The sequence below is a fragment of the Crocodylus porosus genome, unplaced genomic scaffold (assembly GCF_001723895.1).
Source record: "Crocodylus porosus isolate Cpor-Errol unplaced genomic scaffold, CroPor_comp1, whole genome shotgun sequence".
Classification (NCBI taxonomy): domain Eukaryota; kingdom Metazoa; phylum Chordata; order Crocodylia; family Crocodylidae; genus Crocodylus; species Crocodylus porosus.
The window spans coordinates 45,921,414-45,937,224 of NW_017728886.1; the positions used below are offsets into that span (position 1 = coordinate 45,921,414).

The 15,811-nt window shown below is 49.5% G+C and overlaps 1 protein-coding gene across 1 annotated transcript in view; it reads right to left on the reverse strand.

Annotated features, from left to right (window-relative positions):
• The window catches only part of COL28A1 (collagen type XXVIII alpha 1 chain), a 148,189-nt gene that overhangs the window by 94,597 nt on the left and 37,781 nt on the right, over positions 1-15,811 (reverse strand). Inside the window, exon 12 of the mRNA XM_019533740.1 lies at positions 3,128-3,196. Within this exon, the coding sequence (XP_019389285.1) occupies positions 3,128-3,196 (69 nt within the window). The remainder of the gene's footprint in view (positions 1-3,127; positions 3,197-15,811) is intronic.

Consider the following 15,811-nt stretch of genomic DNA (forward strand, 5'->3'; position numbering starts at 1 on the left):
TTCTACTCCAGCACAGGAATTTCAGGCTTAATAGAGTTGCTACGTGCCTCTGATTCAAGTATGTTGTTCCTCCAGTACATCGGGCATGTCTACACATGCATTTCTTGCAGCACTGCTTTACTCACACGTAAGTTACTCGCAAGTAAATTATGTCAGGCAGGTGTCCAGATGTGCAGGAAACTGGCTGCAAATTTGTTGCCAATCTGCTGCTGGTTTCTCAGGCCCTGCAATGGGCCCCTGCCACCACCAGGGGAGCTCCAGGCTCCCCATAGGTCAGGGGTGGGCAAAATATGGCCTGTGGGCTGGATCCAGTCTGCCAGGCAATTCCATCCAGCCTATGGGTGCCCACCAACTAACTGTATCCCACCCAGCCCTTCCACCCACAAGGGAGGAAGTGAGGCACCCACATATACACCCCCCCCCAACAATACCCTCTTGCACCTTGCTCCCACCTTTGTGTGTGGAAGGGCCTGGCCCAGCCAGCGCACAGCTTCTCGGTGGGGCTGCTGCTGCCACTGCTGCAGCTGCCGGCAGATCCGCTCAGCTTCCCCAGTGTCTCACTCATTCTGGGCCCAGGTAGGGAAGTGGCGGGAGGGAACTGGCTGGGAGCATGGAGCATGGGGCTGTGGAGCCCACACCCTGGGGCTGGTGAGAATAAGGAGCTCAGGTGGGCAGTGTATGAAGGAGAGTGAGGGGGGGTGTGGGGACCCCCTACACAATCTCCCCTATGGTGCACAGCCCCCACCAGTGGTAGTAGCAGCAGGCAGAGGTGCTTGGGGTGCTCATGCCCAGCACAGGCATTGCTGCCGCTGGTGCACGGCTCCATCTAGCGCTGCACATGGGGGCAAGGAGAGTAGTCAGGCATGCCCATTTCTGTTGGATGAGGCTCTGTATGCAGCTCCTGCACTCATGTGCCTCAGGAAGAAGCCCCACGCCATGGAACTAGCTGCCTTCATCTCTCCCTGCTGTGCAGGTCCCAGGACTCCATGCAGAAGCAGGAGCCAGGACTCCCCTCTGCTTTCAGCAGAGTCCCAGCATCTCCATGGCAGGGCGCAGCAAAGTCAGCCAGCTTCATCACACAGGGCTTCCCCCAGTGGTACGTGAGTGTGAGAGCTACATATGCACTGTGGGAAGGCCTGCATGATGGAAGCAGGCTGGCCAGGTTGCACTTCTCAACCCCGTGTGCAGTGCTGGCCAGAGCTGAGCACTGCCAGCAGCAGTGTATGCTGGGCACAAGAACTCTGAGTACACCCACCTGTTACAGCCGCCGCTACCGGTGGAGGCTACACCATGGGGAGAAGTGTGTGGGGAGTCCCCACACCCCTTCACCTTTCCACACACCCCACACACCCATGCCTACCCCCACAACCTCCAACATACACATACACACCCCCAACATACCCTGTTGCCCTCACACACCTGGCAACACCACCCCACAATCCTCCCCACACAGCCCACACCCCATCATATGCATACACAACACCCACAAACCACTGTACACCCCCCCACCCCAATTACATCCTACATGCCCCCACACACAATATACAAGAGGAAGACTTTATTTCTGAGTTATTGTGCAATCATCTCTATATACATTATGCGAACACAAAGCATGACAAATATTTTTTGTAGTAAAATTAAAATATAGTAGGTGTTTGACTTTTAGTGTATGATTTGGTTTTTTTAGTTCCAAGATGGCATCCCTCCCCTCCAAAAAGGAGTACTTCCAGAGGGCAAAGAGAGGGACTTCTGGTGGCAAAGGTCAGGGGTTAGGGGTGGGACTTCCAGTCCCAAGATGGCAACTAGGGGGCAGACCACCTCTCAAGGGGCAGGTATAACCTTGTGGCCCTCAACAGCTCACCAAAAGTCATTAAACGGCCCACCAGCTGAAATAATTGCCCATCCCTGCCCTAGGTGCTCAGCCAGGGGCTGGTAGGGAGCACCAGGCTAGGAGACAACTGTCTCCTGGCCTTGGGGGGCTGCCTGCTTCTGGGGTAAGGACAATGTCCTCCTGCCCCAGCAGCAGGGAGCTCCTGGCACTGGCTCCCCAGTCAGAGGCAGGGAATTTGGAAATAGCTGCAGGGGAGAGGCAGGTCCCAGATCCATGCCCCAATCCACTGGTGGGGCAGATAGCTCACTGCTAGTTGCCCCACCGGAAGATCGAGGCAGAGGGCTGAGACCTACCCCACCCCTGCAGCTCTTTCCAAGCCCTGTGTCTCAATCATTCAATCAGAGCACAGGGCTGAGACCTGTCCCTGATCAAGATAGTTCCCAGCCTCTGCTCTGCACACTGGGTAGAGGCTGGGAGCTTGTTCACTGCCCAGCTCCATATAGCAATGCAATGTCCATTATTCTGGATTGCTCGAAGGCTTCATAATTAGTTTGTGCTCAGTGACAGCACTCCACACTCTCGCATTGTCCCACAGCTTAAATAACTTCCTTGATCACAAGGAACAAGGGAAAAGGGAAGTAGTGCTGGCTCCTACCCTGGGGATCTTTAAGAAGAGGCTTGATGACTACCTGGCTGGACTCATTTGAGTCCAGTCTTTTCTCCCGCCCAGGTGGGGGGTCGGACTTGAAGAGCTACAAGATCTCTTCCGATCCTACTTCTATGATTCTATGAAAAAACCCCATAGAAGTGCTGCTGTTTAAAATCTGGCACTATGTTATCAAAATACAGAAGATCCAGGGACTAAAGCAACTATGAAGACTTGGGATGAGGAATGGACCGATATATGAGACGAATCAGCAAAACCTGAAGCAATTGCCCTTCTCCCAGCTAAGAAAATGAATGACAATTCAGTCCCCTGTGCTTGGTCAACTTTGGTTTCAAGCCTCTAATACTATTAGGCATCTATACCTAATAAATGTAGATGTACTTTGATCACTTTTACACATGGTTCATCAACCTCGTGTATTTTATGCTGTGAGAAGTACTTCAATTTGTTTACTGCCATGAGAGAGATTATATATTGACCAGGAAGGTACCTTTTAGTTTCAAATGATAAAAGCTTGAGTTTTCACTAGCAAAGAAGGATTTTGTTCAAAATATTACCACATATATTACAACAGAGCATTCATTTAAGAACAGGATTGTAATGGGAAATATATTCTTGATGATGATTACCTTAGATCCTGGATGTCCAATTCCAGGGGCTCCAGGAGGACCATAAGGACCTGGAGGGCCTGGCTCTCCCTAAAACAAAACAAACCTAGTAAGAAACACTTACAGGCTCATGGTACTTTGATAATAAGTGGAGAACAACAAAATGGTGAAGGGGCTGGAGCACATGATTTCTGAGGAAAGGCTGAGGGAACTGGGTTTATTTAGTTTGGAGAAGGGAAGAGTGAAGGGGGATTTGATAGCAGCCTTTAATTACCTGAAGAGTGGTTCCACAGAGGATGGACCTAGATTGTTCTCAGTGGTGGCAGGTAATAGAATAAGGAGCAATGGTATCAAGTTGCAGCAAGGGAACTTTAAGTTATATATTAGGAAAAACTCACTACAACAGTAAAGCACTAGGACAAGTTACCCAGACAGATTGTGGAATCTCTATTTATGGTGGTTTTTAAGACCCTGTTAGACAAAGCCTTAGCTGGGATGATATAGTTGGAGATGGTCTTGCTTTAAGCAAGGAGTTGAACTAGATGACCTCCTGAGGTTTCTTCTAACCCTGATTTTCTATGATTTGATGATATTTACCACAGTATGTGGCAAACAGGCATTTGCTTCCACAAAGCATTTCTGATCTAAAAATGTAAGTTCAGAATGTATAGCTGGGGTGATACTGATCTAGTGAAATGACTGGGATTTCATCATTAGACACAATGACCTCACAAGAAAGACAGAGTGATCTCCTGGGATCTCTTCCAGCTCTACTTTTTTTGTGATTCTGTCATTCAGTGCGGCCAGGATTTCACCACAATGAATAATCCCAAGAATGAGCAGTGACATTCTGGATGCGTCCAGACAAGTGCACACGTGCAATTTGTGGTGCTGCAGACCTATGTTCAGTGTCACAAACCACACATTCTGCACAAACAGGCATTCACTGCACTGCTAATTGACAGCATAGTGGGGTTGTTTGAAACCAGGAGATCCTGGTATCAAAAAGCCTGCAGCAGAAAAAGCAGGGTGGCGTAGATGGCAGTAGCATGCACTGCCCAAAACCAGAGCCTGGCCTGCTGGAGACACACTCTGGCTTCCAGCCAGGCTCTGTAAACTTGGCTTCCAGCCAGGCTCTGTAAACTCAAACGTTTCTTGAAAGAGTCCAGCCTAGGTGCCTGCACCACTTCTGGAGGCAGTCTATTCCAGGCCTTAGGGGCTCGGACAGTAAAGAAGTTTTTCCTTTTGTCCAGCCTAAAATGGTCATGGAGGAGTTTATGACCATTGGTCCTTGTTATCCCTTGGGACGCTCTGGTGAACAGACATTCCCCCAGATCCTGATGCACACCCCTTATGTACTAACAGGCAGCCACTAGGTCACCCCGAGCCTGGGATTTTCCAGGCTGAAAAGTCCCATGGCTCTCAGCCCCTCATCTCTTGCCCTCTGATCATGCACATGGCTCTCCTCTGACCCTCTCAAGTTTCTTGGCATCCTTCTTGAATTGTAGAGCCCAGAATTGGATGCAATACTCCAGCTGTGGCCTCACCAAGGCTGAGTACAGAGGGAGGATGACATCCTGAGATTTACTTGAGAAGCATCTATGAATGCAAGCCAGAGTTTTGTTTGCTTTACCACCTACAACATCACATTGAAGGCTCATGTTCATTCTGTGGTCAGTCATGACCCCCAAGTCTCTTTCAGCTGTGGTGCTAGTGAGCGTAACACTGCCAAGCCTATAAGTATGCTGCGGGGGGGTGGGGTTTCGCCCCCAAAGTGGAGTACCTTGCATCTTTTGTATTGAACGTCATCAGGTTTATATCCACCCACTTACAAAACTTATCCACGTCAGCCTGGATCACCAGCCTATGCTCAGATGTGGACTCTATGCCCCAAAGTTTAGTGTCATCGGCGAACTTGACCAGTGTGCTTCTGACACCAATGTCCACAACATTGATAAAGATGTTACAGAGAACCGGTCCAAGGACAGAGTCTTGGGGACACCACTGGTCACAGAGCACCATAATGATTTGCTTCCATTGACTACTACTCTCTGGGTTCGACCTCGGAGCCAATTTCCCAGCCATCAGAGTGTGAAGTAGCCAAGGCCACATTTGGCCAATTTTTCCATGAGGAGATCATGAGACACCAAATCAAAGGCTTTTTTAAAGTCCAAATATATGATTTCAATCTCCCTTATCCAGGTGATATGTCACATGGTCCTGGAAGGAGATGAGATTGGTCAGGCAAGACCTACCTATGACAAACCCATGCTGGCTCTCCCTAAGTTGCCATCCAGCAGCTTATCACGGTCTCTTTGATAATTTTCTCCAGAATCTTACCAGGGATTGAGGTCAAGCTGATTGGCCTGTAATTCCTGGGATCTACTTTCTGCTTTTCTTGAAGATAAGCAGGGCAGTCCCTTTGAGCTGATGAAAGACCCATTAAGCAGGTCTTTTCCTGGGTGTCGGTTATCAGTTGTTTCGTTTGGTTCAGCAGGGGTCTGTAACAGGAGGCCTTCCTGGGGCAGCCTTCCCAGTGGCCCACCCACCTGTTTCTGGGCTAACCACCCACCTTCTTGCCCACCACACCTTGTTGGTAATTATTTAATTGATCTTAATAAAGTGGGAGGCTGCCCATTTCCTTCCTCGATGCCAGGTGGCACTATCTGTAGCTCTGTTCCTCCCCTACACTGCAGCCCAAGCCCCGCAGATGGCATCCAGATATTCTCACAATGACCAGCCCCATGCTAGGCCCCAGGATCCTACTGTTTGAACCCCTCTACGATCCCTCTATTCTGGCAGCCTAATCTGCCTTCATCCTGGGCAGCATATCTCCCTGAACTGCTTCCCCTTCCAGATGTGGTCCCCCCAGGACCTTTGGCTCACTAGCCCTGGACCACCTCCAGGCCACTCAGAACCCCAAGCTGTCAGCTTTTGGGCATTTCTCATGGTGGGCCCCTGGCCTTTTGACCCTTCCGATCCTGGCTCCAGAATTGACCGGTCAGGGGATGTCCAGAGAGATGCGAGTCTATGGCCCCGCTCTCTCACTGGAGTCCACCTTCTAGAGCCCGCAAAGGTGTAACCCACCCGGTTGTGGGGGCTTAGGGATTAAGGGGGGCTCCCAGGGGAGCTCCCAGGAAATACCAGGCCAGTTACCACCCTGATGAAAGGTGGGTTAGGGTGCCAAGAAGTGCACTGATTGATTATTAATTTATCATTTACATTACCAATCAATTAATTGAAATATAATGCAGCAATTAATCTTTTCATTTTAACAAGAATAAAACCCAAATGTACTTTCATAATATTACTAGAAATCTCTTACAACTGAGATCTGCCAAACCAAAGGAAACTCTTTTTGAAGTAGAATGTAGTGCATTCAAAAGCTTGTGTAAGTCTATCCTAGCTATGCAGTTGGTGCAATAGAAGATATCACCTACAAAATCCTTGCCTCTCTTCTATTTCCTGAATCATCATTGCTACAACGTCCTTCCATTTCTACTACAATACTCTTCAATTTTCCTACAACAAACATAGTTCTGAAAATTTCTCTATTTTAAAAACTTAGAGGAAATAGCAATTAGTGAATTGATGAATCAGGAACAATTTTGTAAAGAGATAAAGAATTAGTCACAATTAAGTCACATATTTTCAATAGACCTTATTTTTTAAATGTAGTAAGCCAAATGCAGGCATAGTGGGACAGGGTGAAACACTATGAAAACTTCTCAACAAAAATGTGATCAGTGATTGAAAATGGCATAAGTTAAGCCTTCCAGGATCCAGAAATATTCCTATTGATTTAAACAATGACTGTTGGAGTGCAAATTTAACGTATCTTACAAAACCACAGCTAAACTAACTTTATGATCTACACTATGACACTTGCTGACAGTTACCATATGTCAATGCAAAGCAGATTTCACAATTTTTCAGTTTTCATGCATTATGAAATACACATTTTTTTTTTCTTTTTTTAGTAAGCCCATGGAAAGAGGGCATGTATACATGTTCATTTACATCTATGTGAGACAGGAGTCAATCCCAGCTCCGTCTCCCTTTAAACTTGCCTGCCACAACTTAGATAGAAAGAAAAAGAGAGGGATGCAGTGATGGTATCACAGCAAGGAATTACTAATGTCACCCAGGTAGTAAACTCTCACAGAATAACCTTTATTTGTATTATGGGAGTCTGTATTGTAACAATATCCTCACTAATTACCTCATTAGTGGGGGCATTCTGAGCTGCCGATACGGACTCTCAGCACCGGATGCCTGAGGGATACTTTGTAATTACTAGAGTCTCTTGGGTTAAAAAGTCTTATGAGCAGAGTACGTTCTCCACTTCTTTTCATAGCTCATGCTGGGAGCTGCCTCACTGCTCCCTCACCGATTGAATTGCTGATTTGGTGCCTTTGTGGTCTCGATGACCTGGCGACTCTGTCTAGCTCCTACTGCCCAAGCTCTGTCCCAGAGCCTCTTTCTCGCTGGCTCCCAGGGTTCCTGGCAATGCAGCTTCCCAGAGTCCTGCAGTCTTTCCCTGCACTCACCAGAGTGATTGTGGTTCTGCTCATCTCCAGCCTCCAGAGGCTGAAAAAGAGCAGGGGAATGAGCAGGGGGCTGGAGACCAGCAGGGGGGGCCAAGGGAAGAGGCAGTGAAGAGGAAAGGGCAGGGACCCTGCAGGCAGTGTAGTCCGTGTGCTCTGGGGGGGGGGTGGGACTCTGCCCTGTGAGGGGCAGGGGACCATTGGCAATGCGTAGGGCGTGCACGTGGGTGTACGTGCACCCCCTGAGTGTAGCGGTGCACCCCCTCAGAAAAGGCATCACCAACACTATTGGTGATGCCTGTGAGTGGTCGCCACTTGCCTCCCCCTTGCCCCACCCCCAGAGGCATCTGTGGGCAATCAGCGATCACCACTGGCCACTGCTGTCACTGTCAGCAATATCTGCAGGTGGTCGCCATTCGCCACCCCTCCTCCCGCTGCCAACAGCACCGGCAGCATCTGCAGGAGTTCCCTGCTTACCACTGCCTCCATGCTCCTGCCACTGCCAGCACCGCCATTCCCCTCCAGTTGCCAGAGGCACACAGCATTCATGCAGGGGACCCACCCCTCCTAAGCAGCCCCCACACCCACAGTTCCCCCACGCCTACCCACACAGTGACTCACATCCCCCCACATCCCTCCCACCCCCTTTCCCACCTCCTCCTGCAAACCACACATCCCCCCATCACACACCCATCATGTGATAAGGAAATCCAAAGCAAACATTAAAGCATATAGGTATTTAGGATTTATTTTATTATGATGCTAGAGACACTGGTAGGCTTCCAAATGTCTTTAACATTGTAAATATAGCAATAAAACATTGCCCATCTGATCAATCCCCCTTTCTCTCTTTTGTTCTAATTGTGTAAGAATGTGGATTTTGGGGTATTTTAAAAAGTAAATTTGGGATGCTGCTTCAGCAGTCTAGCTGACACAAGGGGCTAGTGTCCCCAGATTCCAATTGGCTGGGCCCCAGAAGCTCCTGAGGGCAAGTAACCCTGAGCTGCTGACTACGGCAGGTTTTTATACTGCTGGGGATGGCACAGGTACTGACCCCAGGCTCTAGCTACCTCTGGCTGTGGAGCCAGGAGGAGCCAGGCAGGGTTATTTTGCCCCAAGTGGCACAATTTGCTCCACAACAAAGTGCATGTCCGAGCACGTGCATGGAGGCAAAAAGCCCTGGCTCAAATTTGCACTGCTTCTATTTGAGCTGCTGCAAGTGCACGTGCTTGCATGCATAGACATGCCCTTTGAGTTTACAATTTTACTTTTCGGTATGCGCAATGCTCCCACATCTTTTCAAAGACTAATTAATAACCTGTTACAAGGATGTGAGCAGTTTGCCCTGGCTTACATCTATGACATCGCCATCTTCAGTCATGACTTTGAATCACACATGATTCATCTGACCACTGTGTTATGTAGGATCAAGCAAGCTGGTCTTACCGTGAAAGTCAAAAGGTTCCAGTTGGCACTATTTGAAGTGGTATATTTGGGACATCGTGTGGGTGGAGGTCAGCTTTCTTCCTTGTGGGACAAGATCGAGGCTATTAGAAGTGGCCACCCCCACAAACCAAGAAGCAAGTCAGAGCCTTCTTTGGCCTGACTGGATATTACAGGCGGTTTTTCCTTGAATTTGGAGTGATGGCAGCTCCCCTACATGAGCTGACCAAGAAGGGCACCCCTGATCTGGTGGTCTGGAAGCAGGGGTGTCAGGAAGCATTTGACACCCTAAAGGCTGCCCTTATCAAACAACCAATTCTGAAGGCACCGGTCCATGATAAACCCTTTTACATAGCCACTGATGCCTCTGACTCAGGACTAGAAGCTGTACTTTTAAAAGAGCACAAAGAGACATAATAACCTGTGGTTTACTTAAGCTGGAAGTTAATCCCTCAGGAGCAGAACCCATCATCTATTGAGAAGAGGAGTTTGGCAATTGTCTGGGCGCTGGACAAGCTGATGCCCTATCTGTGGAAGCATCAGTTCACCGTCCTCTCAGACCATGCCCCACTTCAGTGGCTGCAGATAACGCAAAACACCAATGCCAAGCTTCAACGATGGGCCTGGCAGCTTCAGGAGTTCAACTTCACCACTGAACACATCAAGGGAAGCCAGAATGTGATAGCAGATGCCCGGTCATGAAAGGATTCTAGGTAGTGGGTCAGATAGACTAAGGCCCACCTGAAAGAGCTCTGGTGTGTGAGCTCCCCAATGTGTTTCCATGTCCTATGTGTAGTATTATTATAGCCAGTCTTATGTATTATGTAATCTCTCTTTAGGCATGAAAGGTGACTCTTCCAAATGAAACACACTCGTACCCACGGCTCTGTGAAGCCATGTGCCCATGCTTTTAAAGGAGCAGGGAAAATGTGGCAGAATGTCACCTCTGTTTCTCCCCAAAATTTCTGTTACATGACAATTTGGTTAACATGATCACTGCAAAGGACAAACTCCTCTGCCCCCTCTCTCAGGTGACCCTGGGTTGTAACCTGTGCTGGATACATTCCTGAGGGAGGGGGGAAACCTGTTCCCTCTGCCTACATGACTGGCATCACATACCTGGCTGAGGGGCTTATGATCCCTATTTCTAGGCAATGTCAACCTGACTGGGAGGGGGCTAGAGACCCTGCCAGTCTACCTGGCAACCAGTGATGCATTTCAAATTGGTTGGCTGGCAACCAACAGGTGCTGGCCTCCATTGGACCAGGTAAATGAGGTCATCTGATCTATATAAGTTAAGGACTGCCCAGAGGGAGTAGCAATAGCCACGCTGGAAAAACTCAGAGAAAGAAGCTGGACCATCTGAAACTTGCTCTCTCTCTTGAAACTCATGATCAGTGAACTGCCTACCTCCAGAGGGAATCTGCCCCTGCCCTGGGTGATACTCATGAGTAAGCTACCTGAGATCTAACTAGATATATAGCTTTCAGTAACTCAGATGTTTGATCAAAGGCTACCCAGCCACCCTGTTTGCATTATGGGATTTCTCTGATATTGCTCTACTCTGTACCCTATTCCAAACCTACTCATTGTAACCAATAAAGTTCTCCTTTGTACCTAGCATGGGAGACTTATTGAGAGAGGGCCTAAATTATGCCTTGGGGTCCCCTTGGTTCAGCTGACTAAGGGGCTGACTTGGTTCAGCTGACTATTTGTTCTTCAGACTGAAGGAAGCACCCCAAGTTCTTGAAGTGAGTCAAGTACCTTCAACGGCTACTAGGCCTGTGTTTCCCAGGGGCCACAGAGCCAAGATTAGTCTAGCCTCTGGGTGGTGGTGGCATTACCCCCAGGCTAGTGGGTGTGCTCTGGGAAGGGGTTTGGCCAGACATGAGGCACCCCCAGGGAGGCTCTTGGATTCTGGAAGGTGGTCGGGCACAGTGAGGTGGGTGACTCAGCGCAGAAGCACGCCCTATTGGCCCACCACAGGTTCCATCCCTGCTGTATCCCAGGGCATGGACCATAGTGTCAGTCCAGTCCTGTAGCAGCAGCGCTGGCTCCCCACCCCTGCTGCAACAGGGCCAGGCTGGAACAGCAGTGCTGGCTCCATACCGCTCCTACAGAACAGACTGGAGCCATGCTCCATGCCCTAGTCTGCAGCAGGGATGGAGGCTGCCAGCATGAAGCAAAGGGAAGGGAAGGGGATGCTGAGGGACAGGCAGGGAGGGAGATACTTTGGGAGGGAGGAGGTGGGAGGAGGGGCAGTGGGGACCTGACGTTGTGGGTGGCAGAAGCAGTGTGGAAAGGGGAGGAAGGGGGAAGAAGGGAAGGGGGAACTGGGACAGCCTGAGGTTGTGGGGACGGGGGGCATGCACAATGGAGAGTAAGTTGGGGGAGTAGGTGGCAGCCACCTGCCTCTTTCACTTCCTCCCGCACCACCTCCATGCTGCCTTCCCCATTACTGCCCCCCACACCTGCCCTACCACATGTCCCTGCACTGTCTACCCCCTCAGCTGCTCCATTAGTGCTCCCCTTATCACCTCTCCCCTCACCACCTGAAGTAGCCAGGGTGGGGGGAGGGGATGAATTTTAAATAATTCTCTATAATAATTAGATTCCATACATGGACAATTCTAATAAATTTATAAATTTTCTATGTGTAGAATGTAATTATTGGGGGGCTTGTCTTACATTCAGGGTCATCTTGTAGTCAAGTAAATATTGTACTAGACTTTTTAAAAGTAACTCCTAAGTAGCCTATTCCTAGACAGTATTATTTGACTTTCATTCACATCGTCATTTTCATGGAGATTTTGGGGCAGATTCTGCTGGTGTTTTATCCAGTTTAATTAAAATTAATACTATTTGTACCAGTGTAACTCAGATTAGAACTTAATTGTTTCCCTTCCACTGATATCTTTTTCTCAGGCCTGTTTTAAAACAATTTAAAAATAAATATTTCATTGCCTTAGAATCAGTTTTTCCTGGCTGCCAGCTTTACTTCAAAGGTTGCTTGGTACTAATGGAAGTTTGTGTTTTAATATCCATTCATCAAAAATAAATTCCATTAAACATTTCCCATCAGCAAGAAATGCTAGGAAAGCCAAGAATAATAAAACCATGGTTAATACTTATCTGCTTTCTATTATCTTGGAAAAAGAGTCTACTATAAGTACAGTTATCCCTTAAGCAAAGCAGAAAGCTGAAAATCTGTTGGCTGTTTTCATTTGGATAAGAAATTGGAAATGAGTTGAATAATTTTGGTAAGATTGGTTTATTTACAGAAAGAGAAATTAAACTGAGTATAATGTTTTCAAATATCCCTTAAGAAACTAAGGCGCCAGAGGTTTAGTTCTCCCCAAATTGAAGTGGTGGGGTTTTAATTGTGTCCATTAAAAATTCATCATTTCAATTTAGGGACTTCCATCACTGTAATGGAATAGTGACTGCCCCATTTTTTTCCTGGAGCCTGCCTGCCTCTCCGGCAGCCAGGAGCCAAGCTGCCAGCAGGCCCTGAGCTGCGGGGGGCCCCAGTCCTTGTCTCCATGGTTGCAGCACCCCCTAAGCAGCACCCTCTCACTAGTAGCCCACCCTGGCAGTTCCATGGGGTGCTGCTGCTGCAGAGGGAAGCATCGGTCATCCCCACAGCTCAAGGTCTGCACAACCTGATGGCAGCTCATGTGGGTAGGCTCTGCTGAGAAAAAGAAAAAAGTGATGAGGGGCCTGATCCTTTTTCTTTTTTTCTCCTGGAGCCTGCCTGCATCTTCCGTGGCCAGGGGACAAGCTGCTAGAGGGTCAAGTAGCCCCAGAGCTGTGGGAGACCCCGGTGCTTCCCTTCACAGTGCTGGTGCCCCCCAGGACCACCTGAGGTGGGGTGCCACCAGGTGGGTGCCACCCAAGGGATGCTGCCACCATGGAGGGAAGCACCAGCACCTCCCACAGCTTAGGGGCCACTTGGCCCACCAGCAGCTCACTCCCCAGCCACAGGAGACATGGGCAGGCTCCACTGGGGGAAAAAAAAGTGAGCCCCTCACTCCTTGCCCTCTTGGGCTGCTAGCTGTGCAGGTGCTTCCCCAGCTTGGAGGCAGAACCGGCTAGATCCAGTGATGCATGGGGTGCTGGAATCCCAGGCATACTTAGAGAAGCTTGGGCTTCGTGGCTTCCAGCACCCCATGCACCGTCCTCGCCACCTTCCTGCTGCCTGAGACCACCCAGGAATGAGCTGACTTGCCCCTGGGACAGTATGAGACGATGGCAGGAGGGTGGCTGGGTGTGCTGGCAGCCAGAGAAGGCAGCAGAAACAGTGCACAGGGCACTGGAAGCCAGCCAAGCCTGAGCTTCCTGGGGCATGCCTGGGCTTCCAGAGCCACGTGCATCATCCCTGCCAGCTATCTACAAATGTATGGCCCTTGTACACGTGATGAATATCACTGTTATTTGTTATGTAGCAAACTAAAATACATTGGATGTGTTTTATTTTGCTACATAAAAAAGTCAGTTAAGTCAAAATATGCCACTGAAGGTGTACACTATTATGAAATTTAATCACAATATGCCACCGAAAGGGTACACTGTTACACAATTAAATTGCTAAAAAGGGAGATTAAGCTGCTAAATGGGTCGATTTTGTTACATGTACAAGGGCCCTTCATCAATGACAGGGGCCCTAAATTCTCTTATAGAAGTGACTTGATCGCTTAGGGAGAGATCCAGTTGGATAGTTTGGTGCCTAAGCATGATTTGGGTGGAATTTGAGACCTGAAGTTCCAAAGAGCAACCCAGATGGGTCCTACAACACAAATATTAGTGGCCACCTAAGTTCAGGTGGTTCCTTAATGTTAGATTTCAAGAATTCCTTGTTTGCCCTGACTCAGTGTCTAACCTCTGCCTAAACTATGTTGCAATCCAGACTGCTGCTGGTGAGGTAAATAAATCTCTAGAAATATTCAAACCATTAAGTTTGCCTTGAAGTCATTGAACGCAGCTCAAAAATTATTAGATCACTCCCCTAGTAATGGGCAGGGATCCTCGTTTTCTGTTTCCCATGGAAAAACATGGATTCCCTGTTTTTATCAGAGAAAACATGGATTTCCCCTTTTAGCAGAGAAATCCACAGATTCTCCACTTTTGCAAAGAGCTTTTGCAGGCTAACACAGTTCCAGTCTGCAAAAGCTGTTTGCAGAAAGGGCAGGAAATCCCTGGCCCTGCCCTGAATGGGAGGGAGAGGGGGAAGGGTGGGGCCTTATCCTCTGAGTCAGCCAAGGCTGGGCTCAGGCTCGCCCTTCACCCCTGGGACCTGGAGGTAAGTGGGGCTTGGGGGTTGTGGGGCAGGGCTGTGGGGAAGAATCTGGCTGGGGGCTGAGGGGGCAGGGGACGCCACCAGCCACAAGTGGCATACCACAGTGCCTCCCTGCCCCACACCTCAGTCTGGTCCCAGAAGCAGGGCCGGGGGTGAAGGCAGGGGTGCCCCTCTATGTGTCACATGTGAGCTGGCTGGCCAGGGGGCCACCACCACCTCACACTGCCACTTCTGATTGTCTGCAGAGCCATGCCCATGGATGGGGGGGCTTATGCACAGCAGCCACCTTCGTGCAGGCATGGCTCCACAGCACAGCTGTGGTAGCTGCCATGTGTGAGCCCTACCCTGGCACCCAGTCAGCACACAGCTACCACAGCCACCACCCCATACTGCTGTGAAGCCATGCAGCCATGCGGGGCACAAGCTTCGGTGTAGTGGCAGCTGTTGTGTGCGAGCGCCTCCCCCCCCCCGCCCCCACTGCACCCTGCCGGGCAGGCGGCACATATGTGGCTTGCACACAGCAGCCGCTGCCACTACCGTGCCCTATGCTGCTTGCCTGCAAAGCCATGAGGCTGGTCACAGGATGGCAATATGGGGTGCAGTGGCAGAGTTGTGGTGGCAGCCACCATGTGCGAGCCCCCTGTCAGGCTGACCAATGTGTGTGCAGCTTGCAGAGGGGCACCCCTGCCCTCACCCCCAGCCCTGCTCCTGGGAACAGGCATAGGGGCATGCTCCCCCCTTCTTGATCTGGCCCCCCTTTTCCCCCGCCCTGCCCCATCCCCACACACACACTTACCTTCTGGAGTGGATGACAGTGTCTGTGTGTGCATGTGTATCTGCATGTCTGTGGCTGTGTGGGGAGGGCTGTTCTGGGGATGTGAGGGGCATCGGGAGGCCTGAGGGAGGGTGTGGGGGGGAGTGAGGGGCACCAGCAGCATAGGGGATGGCTGTGGGGGGCCTTTAATTTTAATCATGGCTTTGGGGTTTTTAATCAGAGAAAACCAGGATCTCTGGTAATGGGAAACTGAGTCCTTAGATTCTCCTAAGCTTACTGAGATCCAAATCCACAAGACCCACTTCCCAAGAGAGTTCCCTTCCTGCCAGGCTAAAGAACAATCTGGGTGGGACACCTTGAACCCTTCCTCTTGAAGGTTGCCCACCGGGCAGTCTAGAATGTAAAGGTCACAAGGCTAGAAGGAGAACAAACAAGGGAGCGCTGAACTTTGTAACTGGATGATCACACCATTTCTAAAGAGTTCCAGGCCCAGCTCTCAGGACTGTCTAATGCCAAATGGATATTCTTTGGTTAAAAAACATCAAAAACCAAAATCAAAATAAGAAAGCAGAGACCAGAACCTGTCCTGCAAATGGTGTGCCACATCACCCCAACAAGCAGCTAACCTCTAAAGAGGGAGTAGG